This window comes from Ostrinia furnacalis, unplaced genomic scaffold (assembly GCF_004193835.3).
Source record: "Ostrinia furnacalis isolate ACB-3 unplaced genomic scaffold, ASM419383v2 OfSCF3210, whole genome shotgun sequence".
NCBI lineage: Eukaryota > Metazoa > Arthropoda > Insecta > Lepidoptera > Crambidae > Ostrinia > Ostrinia furnacalis.
In genome coordinates this window covers 16,568-39,345 of record NW_021133449.1, presented here as the reverse complement: position 1 = coordinate 39,345, position 22,778 = coordinate 16,568, and the positions used below count along the sequence as shown (strand labels likewise).

Sequence of the window (22,778 nt, the reverse complement as noted above, 5' to 3'; positions counted from 1 at the left end):
TGTGGTACCGGTAAACATTAAAACAATCGGTTTCAAAAATTAATAGGTATCCTTGTCAATAGGTTAAGGTTCATACGTCACTTGTGTGTGTTTGTCATGATTGTGTTGTTAGCTTGATTCAAAAAAGATAAATAAATAAAACAAAAATTCTAAAATTGTATCATAATTTTCAGAATAGTTCAGAAACATACAGCTGTTTTGATCTACAGGATGTTGGCTAGTGTCGGCTTATAAATCCATTTACCTAACATACTGTATACAGAAAAATGGCCGTTACATCTGAATAGTTGGAGAAATAGGGCACGAAATTCTCTCACTGCGTTGATAACAATGCTAAACTGTGTTACAAAAATGGGTACAGCCAAAAATATCCATTATTAAATAATAAGAACGTAGTTCCTTTTCACGGGATTTCCTTATGACCCAGATATTGCTACCTATATCAAATGACCATGTTGTTCAGTGGTTCATCTAATAATAAGGAAAACCTGTTCCTCTTAACACGTACCTTATACCTTTAATAAAAATCCTTTCACTATTATCATCGTCATTTCAGCCACAAAACATCCACTTCTGAAAATAGCCCAATGATTTTCAAATTGACCGATTGGTAGCGGCCTGCGCTTTTAACCGATTCTAAATATTCTCCCGCTGTGTCTCAGCTCAAATTTCGTTTCAAGTCAGCCGCTACAGCAAGCGCCGTGATGCCTGTCGCTTCCATACTTCGCTCATGCGCGTCTGACAGGATTTGATACCATTATAAATACTGATATTATGAACTGTTCGGGGAAATTTTCTATTACGAGATGAGATGCTCTTACGAATTTTGGATATATGTATGAGAGTTCTATATTAATATTTAAAAGCTTTTTGCTGTCTATTTTTTACCTTGTCACGCCTACGTGTTGTTTTTAATGGTAAAGAAATAGATTAGATCTCAGACAAGGACGAAAGCTACAGTTGGAAATTAAATCTAAGGCTGGGTTGCACCATCTTACTTTAACTCTGACAAACGTCAAAAATCTGTCAAACTCCATACAAAAAACGCCGGTTATCGTTACAGTTACGGTCAAAGTGGTGCAACTCAGCTTAATAAGGGGAAAATAGTGGTTGAAACTATTATACGTAGCATGGTTTTGCTTGGTGCTGTAAAGACTCATATATATCTATAATAGTACCTAACCCTACCTAATAATAAGCTTAGCAGTGTTTTGAACGGACTGCGTGATATAAAGACTGTCTGTGACACTGAAGTCCATGTTGACGCAACTGGTGCTAGTTAAAACATAGACGAATGCTATAAAAATACAATTAAGGCCCAGAACAGACGGTGAAACGCAACTGCAACGAAACTGCAACTGTTAGTTACTTTTGAGTTGCATCTAAGTGTCTGCCATAGCGTCCGTTGAGAGACCACATATGACGCGACCAGTTTGAAAGTTTCAGTTTCATTCATAAGAATCATCAGAAAGTTGCAGTTTCGTTGCAGTTGCGTTTCACCGTCTGTTCTGGGCCTAAGGGTTTTAGTTAGTTATAGGTTTTGTACAGGTATTATTATAATTAACCATTTTAATTTAACCGGTAATTTAATCACAGACGTGTCGCAGCCCACACTTCGTTTTAAGCCGACCGCCAGCCGCGATCCCCGTTTTCATACCTCAGTCTATTGACAGGATTTCGACACCGCCCGTTTTTGTTGTTTGATGTATCCAGCTTTTGAACGTGAACGTTTACCTACCCGCCTGTCTATGTTTATTGTATGGGCGAATAAATGCGAGCCTTATGTTTCGAAGCACAGATGGGTAAGAAATGTGATGCTGATTTTTAATTGCTGTTGCACTCGGGTGGTTGCTTTACGGGGTTAATTATTGTCTGGACGGCTCTTGATGTAAAATTACACTCCTAGGAATTACTTAAGTAATAATAAGGCGGAGTTGCATCAACTTACTTTAACTTTGACAAACGGCAAAAAATTTGTCAAACTGCTTATACAAACACCGGTTATTGTTATGGTTACCGTTAAGGTAAGTTTGTGGAACTCAGCCTTAGAATAAGAAATAATTCATGGCAATTCAATGGGACATCATAAAACGTATCAATTCTTGTTTATAAACTTAATTAGATGAAAGAAAAATTATGAATCAACATTTATGTGCCAGGTACTTGGTTATGAAGAGCATATTAATTTTGTATCTTATTAGCTGCACACGTATAGCCGTATCTAGCCAGCAACCAATCCAGCTATAAATATTAACCTTTTCTTTATGAAATATGATCATGTTTATGTGACACAGATCCGTCCTATTAGAGACTTACTTACGGAGACAATGGAAACTCTACCTGACCTCTTATTTTTGTGCTGAATAGTGTCCATTATCACCTGTCGTATACTAAGTAGCTGTCAGCTGAGCACAAAAAGTATCGTGGAAGGTTTGACAGCCCTTGTGTGGAGGATGTTCGCTTCGGCACTACCTTTCGCCGCCTATATGACGTCCGCTCCCATCCACTCTCCTTTTTGTTTCGCCTTTGTGCTCCCTTTAACCAGTCAATATTGGTTTACTAGTTTTTACGTAGCACTAAAGCGATGCAAAGGGTGCCTATATTAGATTTAAGGCAGACGTAACAACGTTTGGCGCGATTTCCTTTCGCATACGGGAGTGACAATATAAAATATAAAAGTTACGTACGTGCGCATTTTAGAACCTAGGAATAGCTGAACATTCTTAGTGTGTAAAATGTATTCCTACCTAGCTAGTACGGATTATTGAAACATTTTTTTTTAACATTTGTATAGCTATAAATTTTATTTGCATTCACATTTATGTGTAGTTGTTGATTGAAATAGCGGGTTTGTAATTACATCATCATTATGAAACATAACATTGCTGAAAATTAATGATACAGTTATTACACGTATTACAATACATATAAATAGACTTATTACCCATTTTGACTGTAGTGTCTAGCTGAAGAATATTACACTACCCACGTGCTATTTTCGGGATTATAATGCTACATATCTTTCCTTGCTATTTTCGTGATTATAATCTTTCAAGATAAAATTTCACGGATAATAAGAAAATTTAATATACATTTTACAAGAATAGACGTATTCGGGACTAATCTTATTTAGAGGAAAATCCTTTCAAAGCACTTTTCTAAATAAGTACTATGTAGATAGGTGTACGATTCACGGGCTGGAAGACGTAGCGTGGGCAGGCCTCCTACTAGGTGGACCGACGATCTGGTAAAGGTCGCGGGAAGAGCCTGGATGCGGGCAGCGCAGGACCGTTCATTGTGGAAAACCTTGGGGGAGGCCTTTTTCCCGCAGTGGACGTCATTTGGCTGAAACGAAGGTGTACGATTCAGCTTTTGTAGTTGTAACGAAATAGACAGTGGGCTGAATATCTGTTGCGTTTACATCTACCAATTTTTAATAACTGTAACTTTAAAGAAAGAAAATGGTTAAAATGTAAAACTAGATGAGTAATTAAACTTTTTTCATTTTCATTTTCATGAAACTAATATTATAATGCTGAAGAGTTCGTTTGTTTGGTTGAACGCGCTAATCTCGGGAACTATTGATCCGATTTGAAAAATGCTTAACAAAAAATTACCAACAGTAGAGCATCAACGAAAAATGTTGCGAAAACGGAAAAAAAAATAATTTTATGTGTAGGAAGTCCAAGCACAACAGTCTGATATGACGCTATTTATAAAAGCGTTTGAAAATAAAGTGACCCTACGGTGTCTAATTTTCAATTAGCGACTTCAGGAGGGCTCGCGTTCACAAGATATTTATTCATGTTTCTCAGAAGGGGTTGTTAGTTGGCGTCTGACTGGCACCAGCAAGAACTTTTAGGGCAATCCGGTAAGTAGTTAGGAAACATGTGGCCTGTCTGCGCCCAAACTTCGTGTTCAGTTAATCTGATAGAATATGGAGAGCGGAATTAACATGTCCCATAATAGGGTGTGGACATGACGGCCTGACTGGACTGTCACGGTCTTTAATGCCTTAGTTCGAATGCACGTCTCTAAGGGTGAGTTGCACCACCTAACTTTAACGGTAACTATGACGATAACCGGTGCATTTTGTATGGAGTTTGACAGATTTTTGACGTTTGTCAAAGTCAAAGTGAGATGGTGCAACCCTAATTGACGTCGGAAACTCGTGAAAGGAAGACAGATTTAATTGGCTAGCTGCAACTAATTTGATTGGGAGACCGATGAAGACTCAAAACTAATTAATAAAGCTGTTACTCGTCCTTGTATGACTCTCCGTGTATGTGTTAAAAAGTTATTTAGAAAATTAATTACTTACAAAAATTAAGGTATTAAACAGGGTGTTAGGTAAATGGGTATATGAGCTGACACTAGCCCATGTTAACATGGGCACATAAATGGAATGGTGAAGTCAGAAAATTCATATCTTCATTTTAATTATTTTAATTGTCATACTAATCGGATTTTATAAAATTTATTTTGTATGAAAATAAAAAAAAAAACATACTGTGTGTGAGAGTTGTTTGGAGAATTAAAGATTGTTATTTCGTGGATGACAGCTATTAGGGGATGCCGGCACTTACCTTCAAAATGGCTGCCTCCTATAACCACTCCAAATGAATGAGGCGAGTTTCAGCTGCGCCACCCTACAGCAATAATGATTGACAGAAAAAAAGGTAGGTAAACCCTTTTTATGATTTTTAATTTAGTTTATTTTCTAAATAAGTTTTAAACACCTAGCCTAAAATTAGGATCAATGTCGTATGGTTAAGACATGATAAGTCGTGAACTACATTTATGGACTGTAAAAATGTTTACGTAGGTAATATGAGTCTCTTTGCCAGTAATGACATTAAACAAGAGAAGAAACATCTTTTTGTTTCTTGACATTCGCTTTATCCATTTAAATATTATTGAGGAAAGACATATCCCGGACGCAGTACAATAAGCATCTATGAGTTATTTTTCTTGCTCTGGCCGAACAAAAAAAGAAAGAATACTAACTGTTTTGTTTCTTGACATCTACTCTATCTCTGCGCCAATTCCCCATGAGCCGGGGCGCAGCATGTTTATTTATTTATTTAATTAACAACAATCATATCTCTAACATTGTTGTTGTTAAAGAAGCCCATGTTTTGAGGCTGCATTCATGACCAGATTAGTTCGTAAACAAAAGAAAGTAGATTTTTTTCTAAACCCCATAAGCCTGCCATCTGCTCTCTCTGTGCGAATTCCCCATGAGCCGAGGTTCCCGGCGCAGCATGTTGTTGAGGAAGCCTACGTTGCGCACGCAGTACTATCTAATATCTATGTACCTAAGTTTCTTACTAAAAATCCTAAAAATCTGGCTACAAACAAAAGAAGGAAGACTTTTCTTTTGTTTCTAGACGTTGCTGTTTCCATATAACCTATCCTATGAGCCGGGGCTCCCGGCGCAGCATGTTGTTGAGGAAGCCCATGTTGCGCACGCGGTATGTTAGTTGAGTACTACCCATGTAAGCCATAAATAAACAAAAGAAAGAGAAGAGTCTTTTGGCATCTGCTCCTATGTCTGCTCCCTCCAAGCGCTCTACCCTATGAGGCGGGGCTCCCGGCGCAGCATGTTGTTGAGGAAGCCCATGTTCTGGACGCGGTATCTTAACCTATGTTTATATGCAAGTGTGTCTTGACCAGCCCTGGCCGTAAAAAAAGAAGGAAGACCTTTCTTTTGTTTCTTGATCTTGATATCTGTTCAATGCATGTAGGTTTGATGACATTGGTTTGATTCTGTCCTTAAATAAACAAAAGAAGGAAGGCTTTTCTTTTGTTTCTTGACGTCTGCTCTACCCCATGAGCCGGGGCTCCCTCCGCAGCATGTTGTTGAGGAAGCCCATGTTGCGCACGCGGTACTTGAACACGCCCTTGCCCCGCAGACGGCCCATGTGCTGCAGCGTGCGCACTAGCGGTAGGAAGCGGAACATCGAGCTCATCTCGTCGCCCAGGCAGAACATGAACGAAGACTCGATGTAGGCTGGAACAGACAAGAAACTCTTTTTGAAATAATCTTTATTGTAGACTACACAAAGGTCAGTTATTTTTAATATTATACTTCTAAACGCGTGATTGCTTTTGAAATAGTACGCGTCAGAGCCAAAGCACACCGCACTGCAAAGATTTCACAGTATCGCGCGTGTGCCCGTCACACAGTCATATTTCTACGATACAACGACATCACTTTGGCGTCGCACCGCCGCCACAACGCATCGTGTACTTCAACGCAATCGCAACATGATTATCCGCAGCGAACCACAAAAAGAAACGCACGCAAAAACACATTTTAAGCTATGCGTGAAAATTGGATCGGGTTCGTTCGTTCGTTCGTTTCAGCCGAAAGACGTCCACTGCTGGACAAAGGCCTCCCCAAGGATTTCCACAAAGACACCTCCTGCGACCTTCACCAGATCGTTGGTCCACCTAGTGGGAGGCCTGCCCACGCCACGTCTTCCGGTTCGTGGTCGCCATTCAAGTCTCCCGGAGTTCGGAGATATGAATCGGGTAATGTTATTAAATCATTATACGCACTCCTTTTTAAAGATATATCTACTAACAAACCTTTTCGATACTAATTGGCACATGAATTCTTCCGATTGATAAAATTTATTTATTTTTCCTCTGAAATATGCTACAAAAAACTGACAGTTTAGTAAGTTAAAATTTACAGTGGGTCTAGTCAAAATGCCATCGCAAACCAATAGGAAGTTTTCACTAATGTCAGTCGCCGCGTCACCAGTAATTCGATTCGATCGGAAAATGGCAGCCAAAATGCACATTGAACCACCAACGACGCGGCGATATAAAAGTTCATTCAAAATCGAATAAAAGTTAAAAAAAATCTATGACTTTGCGATTGTTTTTACTTTTTTTAAGCTTTTTTTTTAATTAGTTTCATCCTTCTTTCTGCTCTCTGTTTACGTCTATGCTTCGCTGTCAAATTAGCTGTCAAAACGACATCGCGATACGGATTTGTCAAAACAGCCTTAAGGTGGGTTGCACCATCTTAGTTTAACTTTGACAAACGTCTAAAATCTGTCAAACTCCATACAAAAAACACCGGTTAACGTCATAGTTACGGTCAAAGTTAGGTGGTGCAACTCACCCTATTGGTTTTCGATATAATCGAAGCTTTATCACCGGGGTTTAAGTAATCGCAATGAAAATGGCGGGTGTTGCGATTCGATTCGATTTTGATTGAGTCTTACATGCATGTTGGCTAAGCCTTTGTATGGGAAATTTCAATCCATTCTTTCGATTATCGATAGGTAGGGCTTTGCGATTCAATTTTTTGCCGTTTGACTAAGCCTTTTTTGTTATCGACCTCTTTTGCGATTTGTTTATTTGTTTGCGACTGGCGACTGGTTTGCGATGGGTTTGCGATTTTAAAGTGCGTTTTGACTAGACCCGCAGACCTTGTTATAGAAATAGAAAGAAATAGAAAAACCTTTATTTGACACGAATACACAAATGAAAATGAACAAATAAAAGAAGAGAGAAAAAAAACATTCTACACACTTGTCATTATATTAAACAAGTATCTCGTACCAAAAAGGCTTGTTATTACTGTATTCGTAATATGAATTGGTTCAAATCATTACCTTCCGTTTGATGCTTATAAAAATAAAAGATTTATTCCCGCCCGCCCACGCCTTGAAGCCAGAAGCAGGAAATTGAGCTCTGTAAACGAATTTCAGTACGTTTATGCAAATAGAGGAGTTTGTGCCTGCAAAGGTGCGCCAATTTGCCCAATAATATGCTATTTTTCTCATAACCGGTTGCTTGTAGCCTTCAATGATCAAATTCAAATTCTTTATTCTAACTAACCAAAGTATAAAAAAATAAAGAGATTTTAAAAATCTCACAAGAAGAGAACAATTTTAATTATTACACGAAAGAGAGGTTTCATATCCATTTATATCAATAAAAAAATATATTATTTTCAAAGGGATTGGGAAAATATTTCCTTTATTATTTACTTTAGTATTTAGCCGTTGGAGTAGAGACACAAGCACAAACTTGACTAGCATCGAAATAAAAAAAGAACATGGAATGAAAAAAAAACTGGCACAAAACTTATTCGTTATCAGTAAAGATGTATAATTAAAAGACTTTTACTAACTTGTACTTAACACCCGATGACAAATCATTGCAGAGAAATAACTAAATAACGAAAATTTCAGTTAAGTTGCTACATCATTTTCAAAAGTGACCCTAACATGAATCAGATGGTGATTCACCGCGTCCCAGAACTATCAGTGTTGAAATACAAAACAAACAGCCTCGAATTACGATCAAAGCGGTTTCCCGGGCCCTCAAAACACACCGCGCGTCCCGAGACCCCAAATTGCGGTGTCTTTCCTTGACATTGGTGTAGGTCAGAGTTTTGGGGGCCTTGAGCCTCCCGGGCCCCGGGACCCTGTCTGCGATCCGTCTGGGAATCTTGTTTGCGGTTTGTATTTGTATTTTGGTGATATGGGGTTCATTAGTAGCAACAATGCAAGTGTACAAAGGATTTTTTAATTAAGTAAAAATTTTCCGGGACTGATAAGTATGAAAGTCTTTTACAAACATTTGTTTGTCTTGTAAAAGGTAAGTGGTTTACATAAATCACATCAAAAGTTCTTTAGCTCAAGTATCACAAGACCGAAAAAAATGGGTACTAGTTAGTGGAAAAAAACTATTTTTTTGGCAAATGTAACTGCGAAGCTAGGTACAATCATTAGGAAAACGTCACATGAATTTCCACCATTTATTAACATTATTATAACAAAGTCCCTTTGTTAATTACCTTTCAAATAGCAAAATTACAAATTAAATGATACAGTTGATCATTATTTTCAGCTGAAAAATTACTCTTATTTAACTACTTAAGACTCTACATTTTTATGTTCTCTCGTAAGCTAAGGACATCCTTGGCTTACACAAATATATCACAAAACGGTCTTGTCACAACCAAGTTTGACGAAACAAAGAAATTTTCAACTTAATTCGTACATTACACATCATCAACCCCATCAGATATCAACATATGCATAATTCGCTACGATCGATGAATATGATCAAAGTGTGCGTTACAGTACAGTATCTTCGAAATAGGTCGCTTATGACGTACGTGTGCACCACCTGACCTTAATTTTCTTGTGCTTGCGTAGATACATAGATGCAAAAGAAGGATACGCTTCAGGTATGAAATTAATTTAAAAGTAGCCTATAAAGTAACCAATTTTTCTACTCATAAGATTTGATTAGTCATGTGATCATGTATTGAAATTCAGTAGTTAGTACGTTTTGTAAAATTATTTAGACTATCAAGATTGTAATGTTTTTTATATCTCTAGTCTTTAAAACAAGAGTAATAAGCTAATTAGAGTCACACTAAATCAAAAGCATTACTTCTATGACTTAATAGTAAGCCTTTACATTTCGAAGCATTAGTATTAGTCCACCCATCCTAGAAATCCAGCTCATTAAAATAACCTAAAGCAAAACTTGGGTCTTCCATTGAAATTCATTTAATTAGACTAATCCCGGGCATTAGTCTAAAACTTATAGAATTAGTCCGTAGTTATCTCTGCAGAATATCGTCGGATTGCTAATAAATTGAACTGTTTTCAATGTCGGTAGTTTCAACATCACTCGCACACAGAGTTGAGAGAGTACCTGTCAGCGGGAGGGGGGTTCCCCCTGAAATCTGTTTGGCCCCGGGGGACGCCACCCACCAGTTGCATTACCCCCCTTTACAGGTATATTGGCTATAGTGCTATAACCACCCGGTGGTGCCACAAAATATTGGGGCACAGTAGATCCATTTATCATATTTCTTGACGAAAATAAATGTGTTATTGTCGACACTAGACACGTGTAATGAGTGTTTAATTATACGTGAAGACGGATTTCGGATTAAATGACACAGCATTCGTAGTTTTTTAGGCTAGAAAGTAGTCCAAAGATAGAGCAGCTATCAAATACAGCTCTTCACCGTTATTTGTGGTTTTCAAGTACAAAAACTTAATCTCGCACAAAAAATCACCATAAAAATCACCTCAGAGTCTACTGCGCCGAACTCTACCATGGCATTACATTGCAATTTGCCGCCATAACAATATTCGGTTGCGTATAATTAATAGCAGAATCAAAGCGACTAGCCAGCCGGTTTAACAGACAGACATGCAAATCAAAAGAGGTATTAATTACTACATGTAATGATGTCCTATGATGATTTGCGTAGCGGACATGACGGCGTTATTAAATTTTGATTGAGATTCCAGACGGAGCGGTATCAAACGGATTGCGTATTGCATGTGGGGACAGAATATGTGGGTAGCAAACTATTCTGTGGTCAGCTTTGAGCTGCGCGTTCGTGAATATGTGGAATATCTGTATACCATTGCAATGGTAGTTTGAATATTTGTAATGGACGAATAATAGCATTTCTGTTTGCCTTTTGTATTAGATCGTAATAGGTCGAGATCTTCGTGGCCATAATGATATGTAAAATGATATCTGTAATTCAATATACTTAATAGAACTTATTTACGTTGGTAGGTGAAGGTAGGAAAACCAATATGGAAAACGAAAAAGTGAAACACTCTTCAATTAATCTACTTAACAATTTAAACATGACAATAATCAAAACTTTTTAAAAATCAAATAAGTTGAAAACTTAAAATATTGAGTTGTAATTAAGTTTTAAATCCTTTTACAATAGCGACACCAACCTACATGTTATTTTTTTTTTCGTCAGTAAAATAAAAGTTCTTGTCAAAATTAACAAATAGCGTAAGTCGCTTACAATTGGCCATCTTTTCAAACTTTGGGCTCTGTAGAGGGTAATTCAAGGTAATTGTGTTAAAGGACCCTCCGTTTAATGATTAAAGGAAAGATTTATACTAATACATTAATTTTTTTTTTCGTCCGTACTAGGTAAATTAAAATCTTGTCAACATTATTAAATCGCGTCCTTAACGAACCTTGTCAAACGTTGCGGTAGGCTCTGTAGAGGGTAATTCAAGTTTATTGTGTCAATGGAGCTCTCCGTTGATCGATAAGGCAAAGAGGACGCGCGCCGTTATAAAAAGATTGCTGCGAATTCGAAGAGGCGAGGGAAGCTCTTTGGTTGAATACGTAATATTTTTATTGAAGTATTATTTATTAAACGATTCAGGGTGAAAATAAGGAGAACGTCTAGCTTAACGCTGTTTTTCGATAACTAAATGGACAATCATTTAGCAAGTAACAGCTTTAATACTTTTATCTAGGTGTCCTTATGGATATGGATTAAATATTAAATACACACGTAGTTTTGTGTTTACGTTAAAATGGTTCGTGTAATATTACACTCGGCGCTGGCTAGTCAGTTCCTTTGTTTGAACTTAATTTGACACGCTGCCGCGTGTCTAGATTGAAGTGTTTTATTTATTAAACGATTTAGGGTGAAAATAAGTAGTAAATAGTCGAACGTCTAGTACGCTCGCTGTTACTTGCTGAATAGACAGATTGGACAGTATAATTACATAATTTATTACAGTTATGATAGGTATTATAGGCATTTCGACTGCAAAATAACGTCTAATTATATGTAAATGGAAAATTACACGATTTCCCACTTGGAAATCCCAACCAGGATATGAAGGAAGATTTTCGCGTCCAAATAGTGTAATTTTCCATTTAGCAGTGCTTTTATAAATGAGCATTTCGCCTTTAAAAAATTAAATGAGTATGTAAAGTGTAATTTCTTCAACAATGCCAATCAATTAGATATGACTCTCAATAAAACAAAATTCGTTTCACCCTTTCCACTTGAAATTTCAGCTCCAATTATCGTAATAATCAAAGGGTTTTGATATGCACGAATATATGTAACTTTTACCGGCGCGTCCACCCTCGCGGGTAGGGTTGTCAAGTGTCTGGATTTAGCGGACATGTTTGGCTTTTTATAGACGTGTCTGGCCAAATATTTTCTTGTCCGGCCTGTCCATCTTTTGTTAGGCTTTTTATGTGGCTGCCGCGCCAGTTGAAATCGAGCACACAAGTAGTTAGTTAGTTTTGCAGGGCAATCGACTACCGCACTTAGCCTCATGATTTGTGGTTTATCTTCGTACTCCAACCATCCCATATCTTCCCAGAAAGAAAGCAGCCTATAGGCCGCTACAGGCCTCCTGCAGCGACGCTGGTGATTTGAGCCCCTTGTTCTGCTACGCTTCTGCTATGTTTCTTCTGCCTCCATGCATCCTCTGCATAGTGTGCTGTCTGAAAGACCTATGCTGAGAACACAAATAACTCAATGCCGCGATTTTTTATTACTGATTTTTTTTCGGCTCTGGGAAAATATTTTTGTAAGGCTATAAAAAAAATAGCTTTTAAAAATGGCATATCCAGCTTTTAGGATAAAATATCCGGCCAAATTAAGCACCTAGTCCGGCTTTTGTTTTTGGAGCTGGCAACCCTACTCGCGGGGTTCATAATGAATTGGCGAAGGTAGCCCCTGCACCAATTAGTGCTTTAGCCGGTGGCGCGGCTTAGGGTGCAGCGGAGGATTATCTCCATATGTTTTGATTACTAAAGGGTCGTCCACACGTTTCCGGGATGTTTCCTCGTCAATGTTTGGCCGGGGATAATAAATTGCTTGTACCGGGTATCCGGTAACTGATGGATAAGCCTTAACGTGTGTATGGACTTTAGGGTTGTCTTCGGGATATCCGTTTTCGAGGCGATATGTGATATGTCACTGATTCTCCATTTATGTTCAGTCTTTCTGTCTGTGACCATGTTTAAGTGAAGTTCTAAACTGAATCCATTTTGCACCCTGACTTTTGTATTTTTGGTCAAAATATAAACAAAACAAAAACTTTACCTTTCTATCATCGGCCGCGTTGCATAAAAGTTTAGCTACTTGTCAAGTCCGAAATATCTTGTTTAATTATAGTGAGAATACCTATGAACAACTTTTCCCTTAGTGAAAATACTAATGAACCCTTTTGAAAAGTTAGGGTAAACGTGAAACCAGAATTCTAATAAGTTGTTTCTACAAATGTAAACTTTACTACTGTATCAAAAGGGAAAATTGATAAAATAATTCTGTATCTTACATTTATTTGAGTTTTGAATTTAGTTTGGAAGATCTAGTTTTTAAACTCTATTTAAATATAAATGTTAAATCGTAATTTTATTAAGTTAACTTTCTAAAGACTATTTGCCTGAAGAGAGATAATCATAATTTTATCCATTCTTCTAAACTTTTCCGTTTACCCATAATTTAAATAGGTAGAGATACCAAGTGATTGTACCTAAGTACTCGGTACATAATTTTGATCCCTATCTAACGGTCAAAGAGATAATAGATGACAAGGTCTCTTCAAATTAAGCTAATTGCTCTTCTCGCTGATGGAAACGGGCACGAGTGTGGGGATGATAATACCATAGACAAAGGGCTACAGATGTATCGATGTTTGATACGTAGGGCTACACATGTATCGATGCTAGATACGCTTCCGTATCAAGTGGTTACAGGATTGGACTTGGTTTGCGAACCGGAAACTAATCACTCTGCGGTTGTCTCCAGTTTGATTACTGGACATTGCACGGATCAACGAGATGGTCCGATAAGTAAAATGATTGAATGCATTTAAGGTAAGGCAAACGGGCGTTAGGTAGAGTTATTCCCGAGGATGGGACAGTTTGGGATGGGACACTTACAGAGTAAAAGAGTTTTATTTAGAAACTTCTTACCGGAAAATTCGTGTTTCGTGCTCAATTTTTATTAATTTTGGAAAAACATTAGTCAAGTATTTATTTTCTTTTTAATTATGTGAAAAGTTATTTAAAAAGATTCGGTTTTATGTTCGGCTTCAATCTCTAGAACAAAATACCTTTTTGCTACGTTCACAAAACAGCGTTTCTTTTTTGCAACGGTTACTCGAGTATTCTAATGCAAAATAAGATTTTAGCTTTCGCGTTCCATTTCAACTAAAATAGTAAGACCCGTGTCTTTTAGTTAGTATAAGTATTTTAGTTATTCTAATGCAAGTCCTATAATAATAAAATTTTCTTGAGCTCTCAACAGTTGGGCTTGCTTGCAGCTTGTTTTTCTTTTACATTTTGAACTGTACTATGCTATGAAGACTGGTTCTGGATTCTGAAACGGTTCCTCAAGTCGTTTGAATAAACAGCAGTTACAGTCCACACAATAGTAGTAAATAGTTTACCTGAGCTCTCAGAAGTGGGGCTCTTGTCCTCCCAGTGCATCTTGCACTGCGCCACGTCCATGAAGTAGTGGTTCTGGAGTAGTGCCTCAAGTAGTCTAATACCAGGATTGCTCTGTAGCAGTAGGCTGTCCTACTCTATAGCAGGAGATAATTACCTGAGCTCTCAGCAGTGGGGCTCTTGTCCTCCCAGTGCATCTTGCACTGCGCCACGTCCATGAAGCAGTGGTTCTGGAACATCATAGAAGGTTCCCGCGCCACGATGCCTGGCACCCCGCATACGGGAGCGTAGGTGTTTGGGCATTCCTGGGAAAGTGATAATAAATATTATGTAGTTTTGAACTACACTTCATTTCATTAAAGGAAAGGTTTTTACCCAAAAAATGTGTCTTTAGAAGGATACAGAGTCACTTCTTCAAAAATAGGTAGTTACGTTTGAGCCAAGTTTTATGGCTATGAAACTGTTAAGTTGGGATTAATCGCAATCCATCTGTTAAAGAGGACACGTGAGATCATTATTTGGTTTCATGACCATAAAAATTGGTCTAAATTGATCCCAGAGGTAAGCCCAAAGTGAGGTCTTTTTTCAAGTCACATTTATGGTATGGGCACTTCTTCGAAATTGCATTCTTCGGCTGATTCATATGGACAAATTTCAAATTCAATTTTGGGTCTGTAACATAGACTCATATGAAAATAGGTACACCCAATAACATATATTTGGATGAGGGACTCGTTTTTGTAAAGTAGTTTTCAAGATATCGACGTTCAAATATTTTGTGCCCATATAAATCAGAATTTGTTACATATTAATCAAAAATAGGAATAAAATTTAAAATCTTTATGTNAAATAAAACCGACTCCAAAAAACCTACACTAAAACGTAGAAAAATAATTACTAATTACCTACTTATTTATTAGGACGAATTATTAATATTTATGTAGGTATACCATGATTGATACTTTTGGAGTCGGTGCAGGCAAACTTTACATGTTTCATAATCTTGGCACCGACTCCAGAAGTATCAATCATGGTATACCTACATAAATATTAATAATTCGTCCTAATAAATAAGTAGGTAATTAGTAATTATTTTTCTACGTTTTAGTGTAGGTTTTTTGGAGTCGGTTTTATTTTTTTTTATAAAATTTTACTTATTGATTGATACCCCACAGTATCGTTGTCGTATTGACAATCAGTGCAGTTGCGTTTAGCACGGATTAACTATTTGTGGGAAACGTTTGTAGAGGCCACTTTTCAGTATAATATGTCATCCCTGATAACACACACTGGATGTAGACTTTCATCTTATGGCACTAAGGTATTTTAGATGACTATAGAGTCAGTAAAACAACATCAGTGATACATCATCATAGGATGATGACTTATCCAAGCCATCGTTGTTAAGACGTCCACCCACAAGGTGAAGAAGGTGAGATGAGCTTATAGAGGTTGTGGCAATGGCAATCAGTTAATCTCGAAATCATTGGAGGCCTATGCTCAGCAGTATATTATTATACTTCGTATCTCTCCCGAAGATGATTATGTTTTACATGCAGCAGTACCTGGGATGATGCCGTCCTTATCACACTTTTAGAGAATATTTATTTAAAAATATAAGTTTTAAATATAATAAAGTACGTGTTTTGACTCCTCAGCACCGTAGTACATTCCGCGGTCCGCCATATTTCTTGTCATTACTTGTGTTGGTGTTCGTCCGACTCACACGTACTTTTTCAATAAAAATAACTTAGCGTAAAAATGGGTAAAAGGAAACGATCAAGTAATGGTGATAATAGTGATATGGTGAAAAGTTTGTTAAGAAACCTCGTATGTACAGAGACAACGACAAATTATAGTTTTATCTGATGATGATGAACCAGAAAAAACATCGTTGTCTCCATCGTGCAGTCACTGCAGATTTGCAGACATACTATTTAAAACATTCTGGTAAGTTGTGAATCGTGTATTTTGAAATTGTTATGAAATAATGTGAATAATTTCTATTTTTTGTATTAAAAATGAATATTTTCAACTACCCTCCGTGGTAATACTTTGTGTCCCGACTTAATCGTGTGTGGATACTAAACTACACGTACAAAAATCGTGTTATACAAAAATGGGCTTGCCTCCACGCCAGAAACCAGACTCTCATGATTAAAACCTGACCAGTTATGGTCAAGAACAGCTCACGCCATATGAATCAGTATTTTATGCCGGACACTGCTTATTTATTTTTTTGCAAACAAACTAACTTAATTAAAATTATTACGCATTTTTTTTGGAGAAAGACAACTCATTACCTTTCGAGATAATTTTAATTTATATTGATATATCAAAAGGAAAATGCTACATCAACCATTTTGTTCCGGAAAATGGCTAACGGACACACCATATGAATCAGAGAATCACACTTCAAATATTTTTATTTTGTATAAAGACAGCAATTATGTCAAAAATGTAATTTGCGCCAGATAGGGCTATAGTTAAGCTATACGAAAAAAAATATTGCATGCCATTTTGTTAGTTGGTTACAGAACTATACCCAAAGACATCGAAAATTTTGCCTCCGAAGAAATACCCGTATATGTTAATCCATTTATTAAGAAATTAAATGTGTTTTTCTTAAAGGATATTTATTTGGCTTTCAAATAACACCAATAAATTGTTAGGGCACCATGATTGTGTCAGAAGAAAATCCTCAAAGTTCGCGTCGCGGAAGGTTCGGTTTATTTGATGCTGAGTATAATTATTTCAGAGAGTTTCAGAGCATATAGATATCACCTACCGCCTACCGGAAACAGAGAGAGGGTGCGAGAGCCCGGAAGTCCACAGTGTCAGCCGGGTTGTCATAGTATTTTATTCTTTTCAATAACGTGTTTCAGTGTAGTTTCCAAATGGAAAACAGAAAGTATTTTGTTTAAATATACAAAATACTTTCTGTTCTAGTAAATGTTTGTAAATATTTAGTCCATGTAGGTAACAATAACATGCTTGCAATTAAAATTGTAAGTGTTCCTAATTACCTAATCGCGGTTCAGAGACGGTCAAGTTAAGTTTATTTCAATTAGGCGATTATCACACTGCGCCACTATCCGCCGCAGTACGCGGGACGACAGATTTAATCATTGTATGCAAGTACCTGAGTTTGTATAGAAAACACGCGCGGCACAACACACTGACAACGCGTCCGCGCGCGGGATTTTTTGTATGAAATCACGCGGACCGGCGGAGCGCGGCGCAGTGTGATAATCGCCTTAGTTTCAGTTCACATGAAAAATGGTCGTCAATTTATTTTCTTATTTTATTCTTACTAGTTTCTTTTTTAAAACTATCACAACGATCTAATAATTATTGTTTAAATACATTTAGGAACAGACATAATAAAATCTATGCAACGGTATGAGCTTTGTGTTGGAGATACACCGCCATTTCCCGGGTTGTATTTCAAAGCTCTCGTATTGTAATAGATTATTGATTTCCTGCAGTCCGAAACAACGAAGTGACTGCTTGTATCTAGTCTACACCCAATGTGTAGGTTCTATTAGTTATTGCATCACAAAACCTCAAGTTAACTCTAGTTCTTTATCTTAGTTTTTTATTTTGAGTAGAATACGTAGTAAGTAAGTACGACATCCTATAGAATTTTAAATTTAGGCACTAGTCATACTTCTAATGAGATTTTTTGGCAACTTTTGCATGAAACTAAAAAAATGATGGAAAACTGTATATGTACATTATCATAGTAATACCTTTTGATTGGTAATTAGATTAATTTTATTTTAATTGAATTGCAGATTGTGTGAATTTTAATGTCTAATTTTCCTATACAATGTATTTTGTTTTTGGAATAAATAAATTGAAATTGAAATTGAAAACCAGTCTGATATAAACGGCATTGTCCCACTGCAATTATTTTCCTAGACCGGCATAATTATTCAAAACTCCAAAGTAATTATAAAGTATTTCAAACAAAGTAAAACATTAAAAGCAATCTAAAACTGTCGCAGGACTTACATTGAATCGATACAGTGGCCGGGTGCAGTATCGATTATTCTATTTTTACTGGGTCATAAAGTAGGTACGCTTTGATGCGGCTCGATTGATGCCTTCCCCTATGCCTGACCCTCGTGACGACTTAATAAGTGAACGCAATATGCAATTAAATTGAACTTGACCGACAAATGGATTCCGTTTAGAGTTTCGCCAAAGTTTTAAGAGGCCTCGGCTATGATAATAATTGAAATGTTTCTTCTTTTACTTGTCAAATGTTTACAAAGCCCTTTTTATGGCACTTTACTACACATGTCTCAACATTAAATCTAAGTCCTGCAAACGAGTAACTTACCTTTATGTACATTTTCAAAGTTAATATTATCGTAACTAGCGCCCGCCCGCGTCTTCGTACGCGTGGATCCCGTTTTACCCCCTTCATCTATATTACGCGGTTTAGATTTTTTCATACAAATATTTTTTCCCGCTAACTCCCGTTCCCGTGGGAATTTTGCAATATCCTGTTGTAACCAAGCTTTAAGTTTACTAAGGTACCTACATGCCAAATTTCAAGCGTCTAACTTAAGCGGTTTTTTTTCATACAAAAGGATTTTCCCGCTAATTCCTGTTCCCGTGGGAATTCCTAAGTATACTATAACCTGCCCAAGAGCATGAAGAATAATTGTATCAAGTTTCGTTAAAATCCGTCGAGTAGTTTTTGTTTCTATAAGTACCAGACTGACAGACAGACAGACAAAAATTTTACTGATTGCATTTTTGGCATCAGTATCGATCACTAATCACCCCCTGATAGTTATTTTGAAAATATATTTCATGTACAGAATTGAACTCTCTTACAGATTTAATTATAAGTATAGATGAGAGTAAGTAACTTAAATTAATTTTGTCGGCAGTTTTTGTTTTGGCGTTCAAAAGTAAGTAGGTACTTAGGTCAGTCAAAATTATTTATTAAATGTAAATATTTCAAAAAACTTTGTGTTGAATAAACAAAACTCATATTTTAAACCATTATTAACGTAGGCATATTATTTTGCTTAGTACATTATTGTATTTTGTGGAAAACAACAAGCCCTTTTTGTCTCTTAAGTACAAATTATAAGGAAGACTATCAGTCGATGTTATGATGCCGCGAATCCTTTTTAATTCACGATGCATTTTCTTTGACGAAGAAACAATAGAACTTGCTTCTAAATATTTAAGTAAGTCCTCGGCTAGTAATTGCAGTGGGCTAGTTTCCAACTTGATAAGTAAATGGAGGTTGTCATGTTTTACGAGTAACTGTTACAGAACACCTGTGTCATTTGCACTCTACATTTTCCATGGTGCCGGCCGATCAATAACTTTTCACTACATAGTCCAGTAGAATTAGATTTTAAATCGGAAATAATTCCTACAAAAGATTTTATTGCCTTAATGGCTTCATTGGTTGCCCATTAAGACTCTCCTAGGTTTTCGACTTCGACGGAGTTGTGCTTAAGTGGTAAAGGGGCGCTTTTTAGGTTTTTCGGTTATACCGCGTGAAGGACTTACCCTATCGAAAAGTGGTCTTCCTGACGGTTGAAGGGCATTTAATCCTGCTTTAAATAAGACCAAATTGATATGTTTAGAACAACCCGTTCTCGTACAAATGTTCGGCGAAGTAGAAAATATGTGTAAAATTAATGACCCTCTCCACGTCCAATAGCTCGTCACCCGTAGGCTCCCAAGCCTTGTAAAGGGTCGCCTTAACCAGCGTATCCCTGTCATGGCTCACGAGTTGGATTCGCTTATCCTTGTTCGTCCCAGCCGTTCCTTAACTGCGGTTGCTGCACCTCTTCCTGGCACTCTCCTGAACGACTCTGTGTTACTTAATGTGGCTGCCCCTCTTCCTTGTACCCTCCTGTACGATTGCATTGCTTAGCCATATGCCTGATCCAAGGTTCGACGCCACAAAATCAACTTCGTACGCGTGAAAATAGTTTAAATACTATTTTCCGTGCTTGCAACATTTTTCTTTACTGCTTCGCCTCTATTAGTCGTAGAGTGATTGTATATATCCTATAGCCTTCCTCAATTTATAACCTATTCAACACAAAATTAATTATTTCAATCAAACTAGTAATTCTTGAGATTAGCGCGTTCAAACAAACAAACAAAAAACTCTTTAGCGTTTTAATATGAACTTGTTGTTGTTAATTTTTGGCGTCGAACCTTAGACCAGGCATACTGCTAGGCAATGAAGTCGTGCAGGAGGATACAAGGAAGAGGGACAGCCACAGTAGGTAACACAGAGTCGTTCAGGTGAGTACCAGGTAGAGGTGCAGCAACCGCAGTTAAGGAACGGCTGGGACGAACAAGGATAGGCGCATCTAGCTCGTAAGCCTTAATAGGGTTACACTAGTTGAGGCGCTCCTTTTCAAGACTTGGAAGCCTGCGGGTAACGAGCCATTGGACGTGGAGAGGGTCATTAATTATACACATATTTTCTACTTTGGCGAACATTTACACGAGAACGGTTTGTTTAAAACATATGAATTTGGTCTTATTTAATGCAGGATTAAATGCCCTTCAACCGTCAGAAAGACCACTTTTCGATAGGGTAAGTCCTTTACGCGGTATAACCGGAAAACCGAAAAAGCGCCCCTTTCGAGGGCCCCCACCACTTAAGCACAACTCCGTCGAAGTCGAAAACCTAGGAGAATCTTTATGGGCAACTAATGAAGCCATTAAAACACTAAAATCTTTAGTGTTTAATTCTACTGGCCTATACAAACAAACAAACACTAAGAGTAGGCGCACACATTACTTTTCTCTATGGCGCACACCGTTGATTTTTAGTTGGCCGATAGTTGTGCCCGATTTCAAATTTTATGAAGAATCGGCCAAATCGAATCGGCGTAGTGTGCGCACTCCCATACCTACATGCCCATACTGATCAACAGCCCGACTAAATTATCGGCCGACGAAAAATCAACGGTGTGCGCCTACTTACTCTAAGGGTGGATTCGACCAAACAAGAGTAAATATCTCAGAATAAATCGTCACTTTTAACATAATTTCCCATACTGAAACTGTCAATGTGTCAGTTATACCAGGAATTATTCTCGGATAAAAGTTTGATCGAATCGAGCCTAAGTATGAAGTGAATTTAATTTTCTTATCCGTGGTACAATTTATCGCTTAGTTTTTGGTCTGGGTAGGGATTTATTTGGTTTCAGAAATCAAGACGTAACAAACAGACATATTAAACAGACTGATGGCCGAATACTGAAACTGAAACGCCATTTAAATATTTGCGAATACCATTCAAAATTGAGAGATACCTACTTAAATCTAGAAGCCCTTGAGTTGAGTAACAGATTTGAGTAGTGTTTCAGTATTCGGCCTTGAGTTACCTGCATTTATAATTTCCCTGCTTGTGAAACGGTGAAATACCTTTAAAGTAAAGAAAGCCGGTAGCTACCTATACTTAATTAAAATGTTGTGATTAAAACAAAATATCTATGACGTTTGTTACTTACATATTTTCTTTGTAGAAAGAAGGTTTTTTAATCGTGCTAGACCAAGTTTGCATAGATATCAGTGTGCAAAAACTATGTCAGTGAAAAAATTCGCTCTAAAAACAATTTAAAAAGTATTCACCGTAGGGCACTTGTGAAAGCAAGAAGACAGCGTTGGCTTGTGATAATAGTCTTCACTTATATTCTTCGGTATCGTAATCCACGGTTTATACACCACTTGGGGTCCAAAGATGTGTATCATCATCCTCCTGGTGCTATCATTCATTTGTCTATGGACTTCAGCTAGCGGCACGTTCAAGAGGTGCGTTGCAGCAAAAAAGTTGTCGATGGTTTCGTTAACGTGCCTAAAGTTGAACATTGAGGCATCCACGACGATAATCGGCTTGAGAACTTTATTGCTTTTGACATTGAGTTTCAAATTGTTTGTGTCTCTAGATATATTTAATCCGTTGCAAATGTAACGGTCGGTTATGGTAAAATTGGTGTCGTTTTTGCAGTTGTAAAGTATCAGTTGGCATTTGTTTTGGAACAATCTAACTCTGAAGCCATCGCCATCTTGCCTGATGCCACAGACTTCTGCCGCATCGTCAGGGTAAGAACAATCGTACTCTACACAAGGTTTTTCAGGATTGCTTGCTTCTAAGTTTGAAAATAAGTCGGCAGATTGAGTGTCGTTGAAAAATACTTGTTTGCAGTATTCCATGTTTATTAGACCGTAAGCTGGAAAAAAGTTAACACCTGTCTCATTTTTTAAAGAGCAGAAGCTTCTTAAAAGTAATGGAATAATTAATTCGCGAATTGCAGCGTGCCTGCTCCATCCTTTAAAATTTGAACTTAATTAAACTACCTACTTATGAAATTAAAATTGAATAACATTGTTTAAAATCATGTAGTAGAGCGTTTTTGAAACTAATGCAGATAAAAAACGCGATAACTTAGTGCTTGCCTGAGAAAATTTAGCTCTACTTACTGTAGAGACAAAGGAAAACCAAACTAATCTGTTGTGTCTTATGTGTATGTACTTTG

General features: G+C 37.3%; 1 protein-coding gene across 1 annotated transcript; it reads right to left on the bottom strand.

The window, feature by feature from the left end:
• Positions 1–5,411: 5,411 nt before the first annotated feature.
• Positions 5,412–22,455, bottom strand: LOC114357515 (uncharacterized). The gene is made up of 5 exons (XM_028311149.1): positions 21,874–22,455; positions 14,396–14,543; positions 5,830–6,013; positions 5,577–5,678; positions 5,412–5,490 (listed from the first exon to the last, which is right to left on the bottom strand). The coding sequence occupies exons 1-5, from the start codon at positions 22,453–22,455 to the stop codon at positions 5,412–5,414; spliced, it is 1,095 nt and encodes a 364-aa protein (XP_028166950.1).
• Positions 22,456–22,778: the final 323 nt, after the last annotated feature.

What these genes read in the sequence shown, in the direction of transcription:
- LOC114357515 (XM_028311149.1), bottom strand. Translation starts at nt 22,455, where the DNA reads ATGGAATACTGCAAACAAGTATTTTTCAACGACACTCAATCTGCCGAC. An exon ending in CCCCACTGCTGAGAGCTCAG is followed by an intron (nt 6,014 to 14,395) that starts GTAATTATCTCC and finishes TGTCTGTTCCAG; the next exon opens with CCTACATCGAGTCTTCGTTC. An exon ending in AGGGAGCCCCGGCTCATGGG is followed by an intron (nt 5,679 to 5,829) that starts GTAGAGCAGACG and finishes TTTTACGGCCAG; the next exon opens with GGCTGGTCAAGACACACTTG.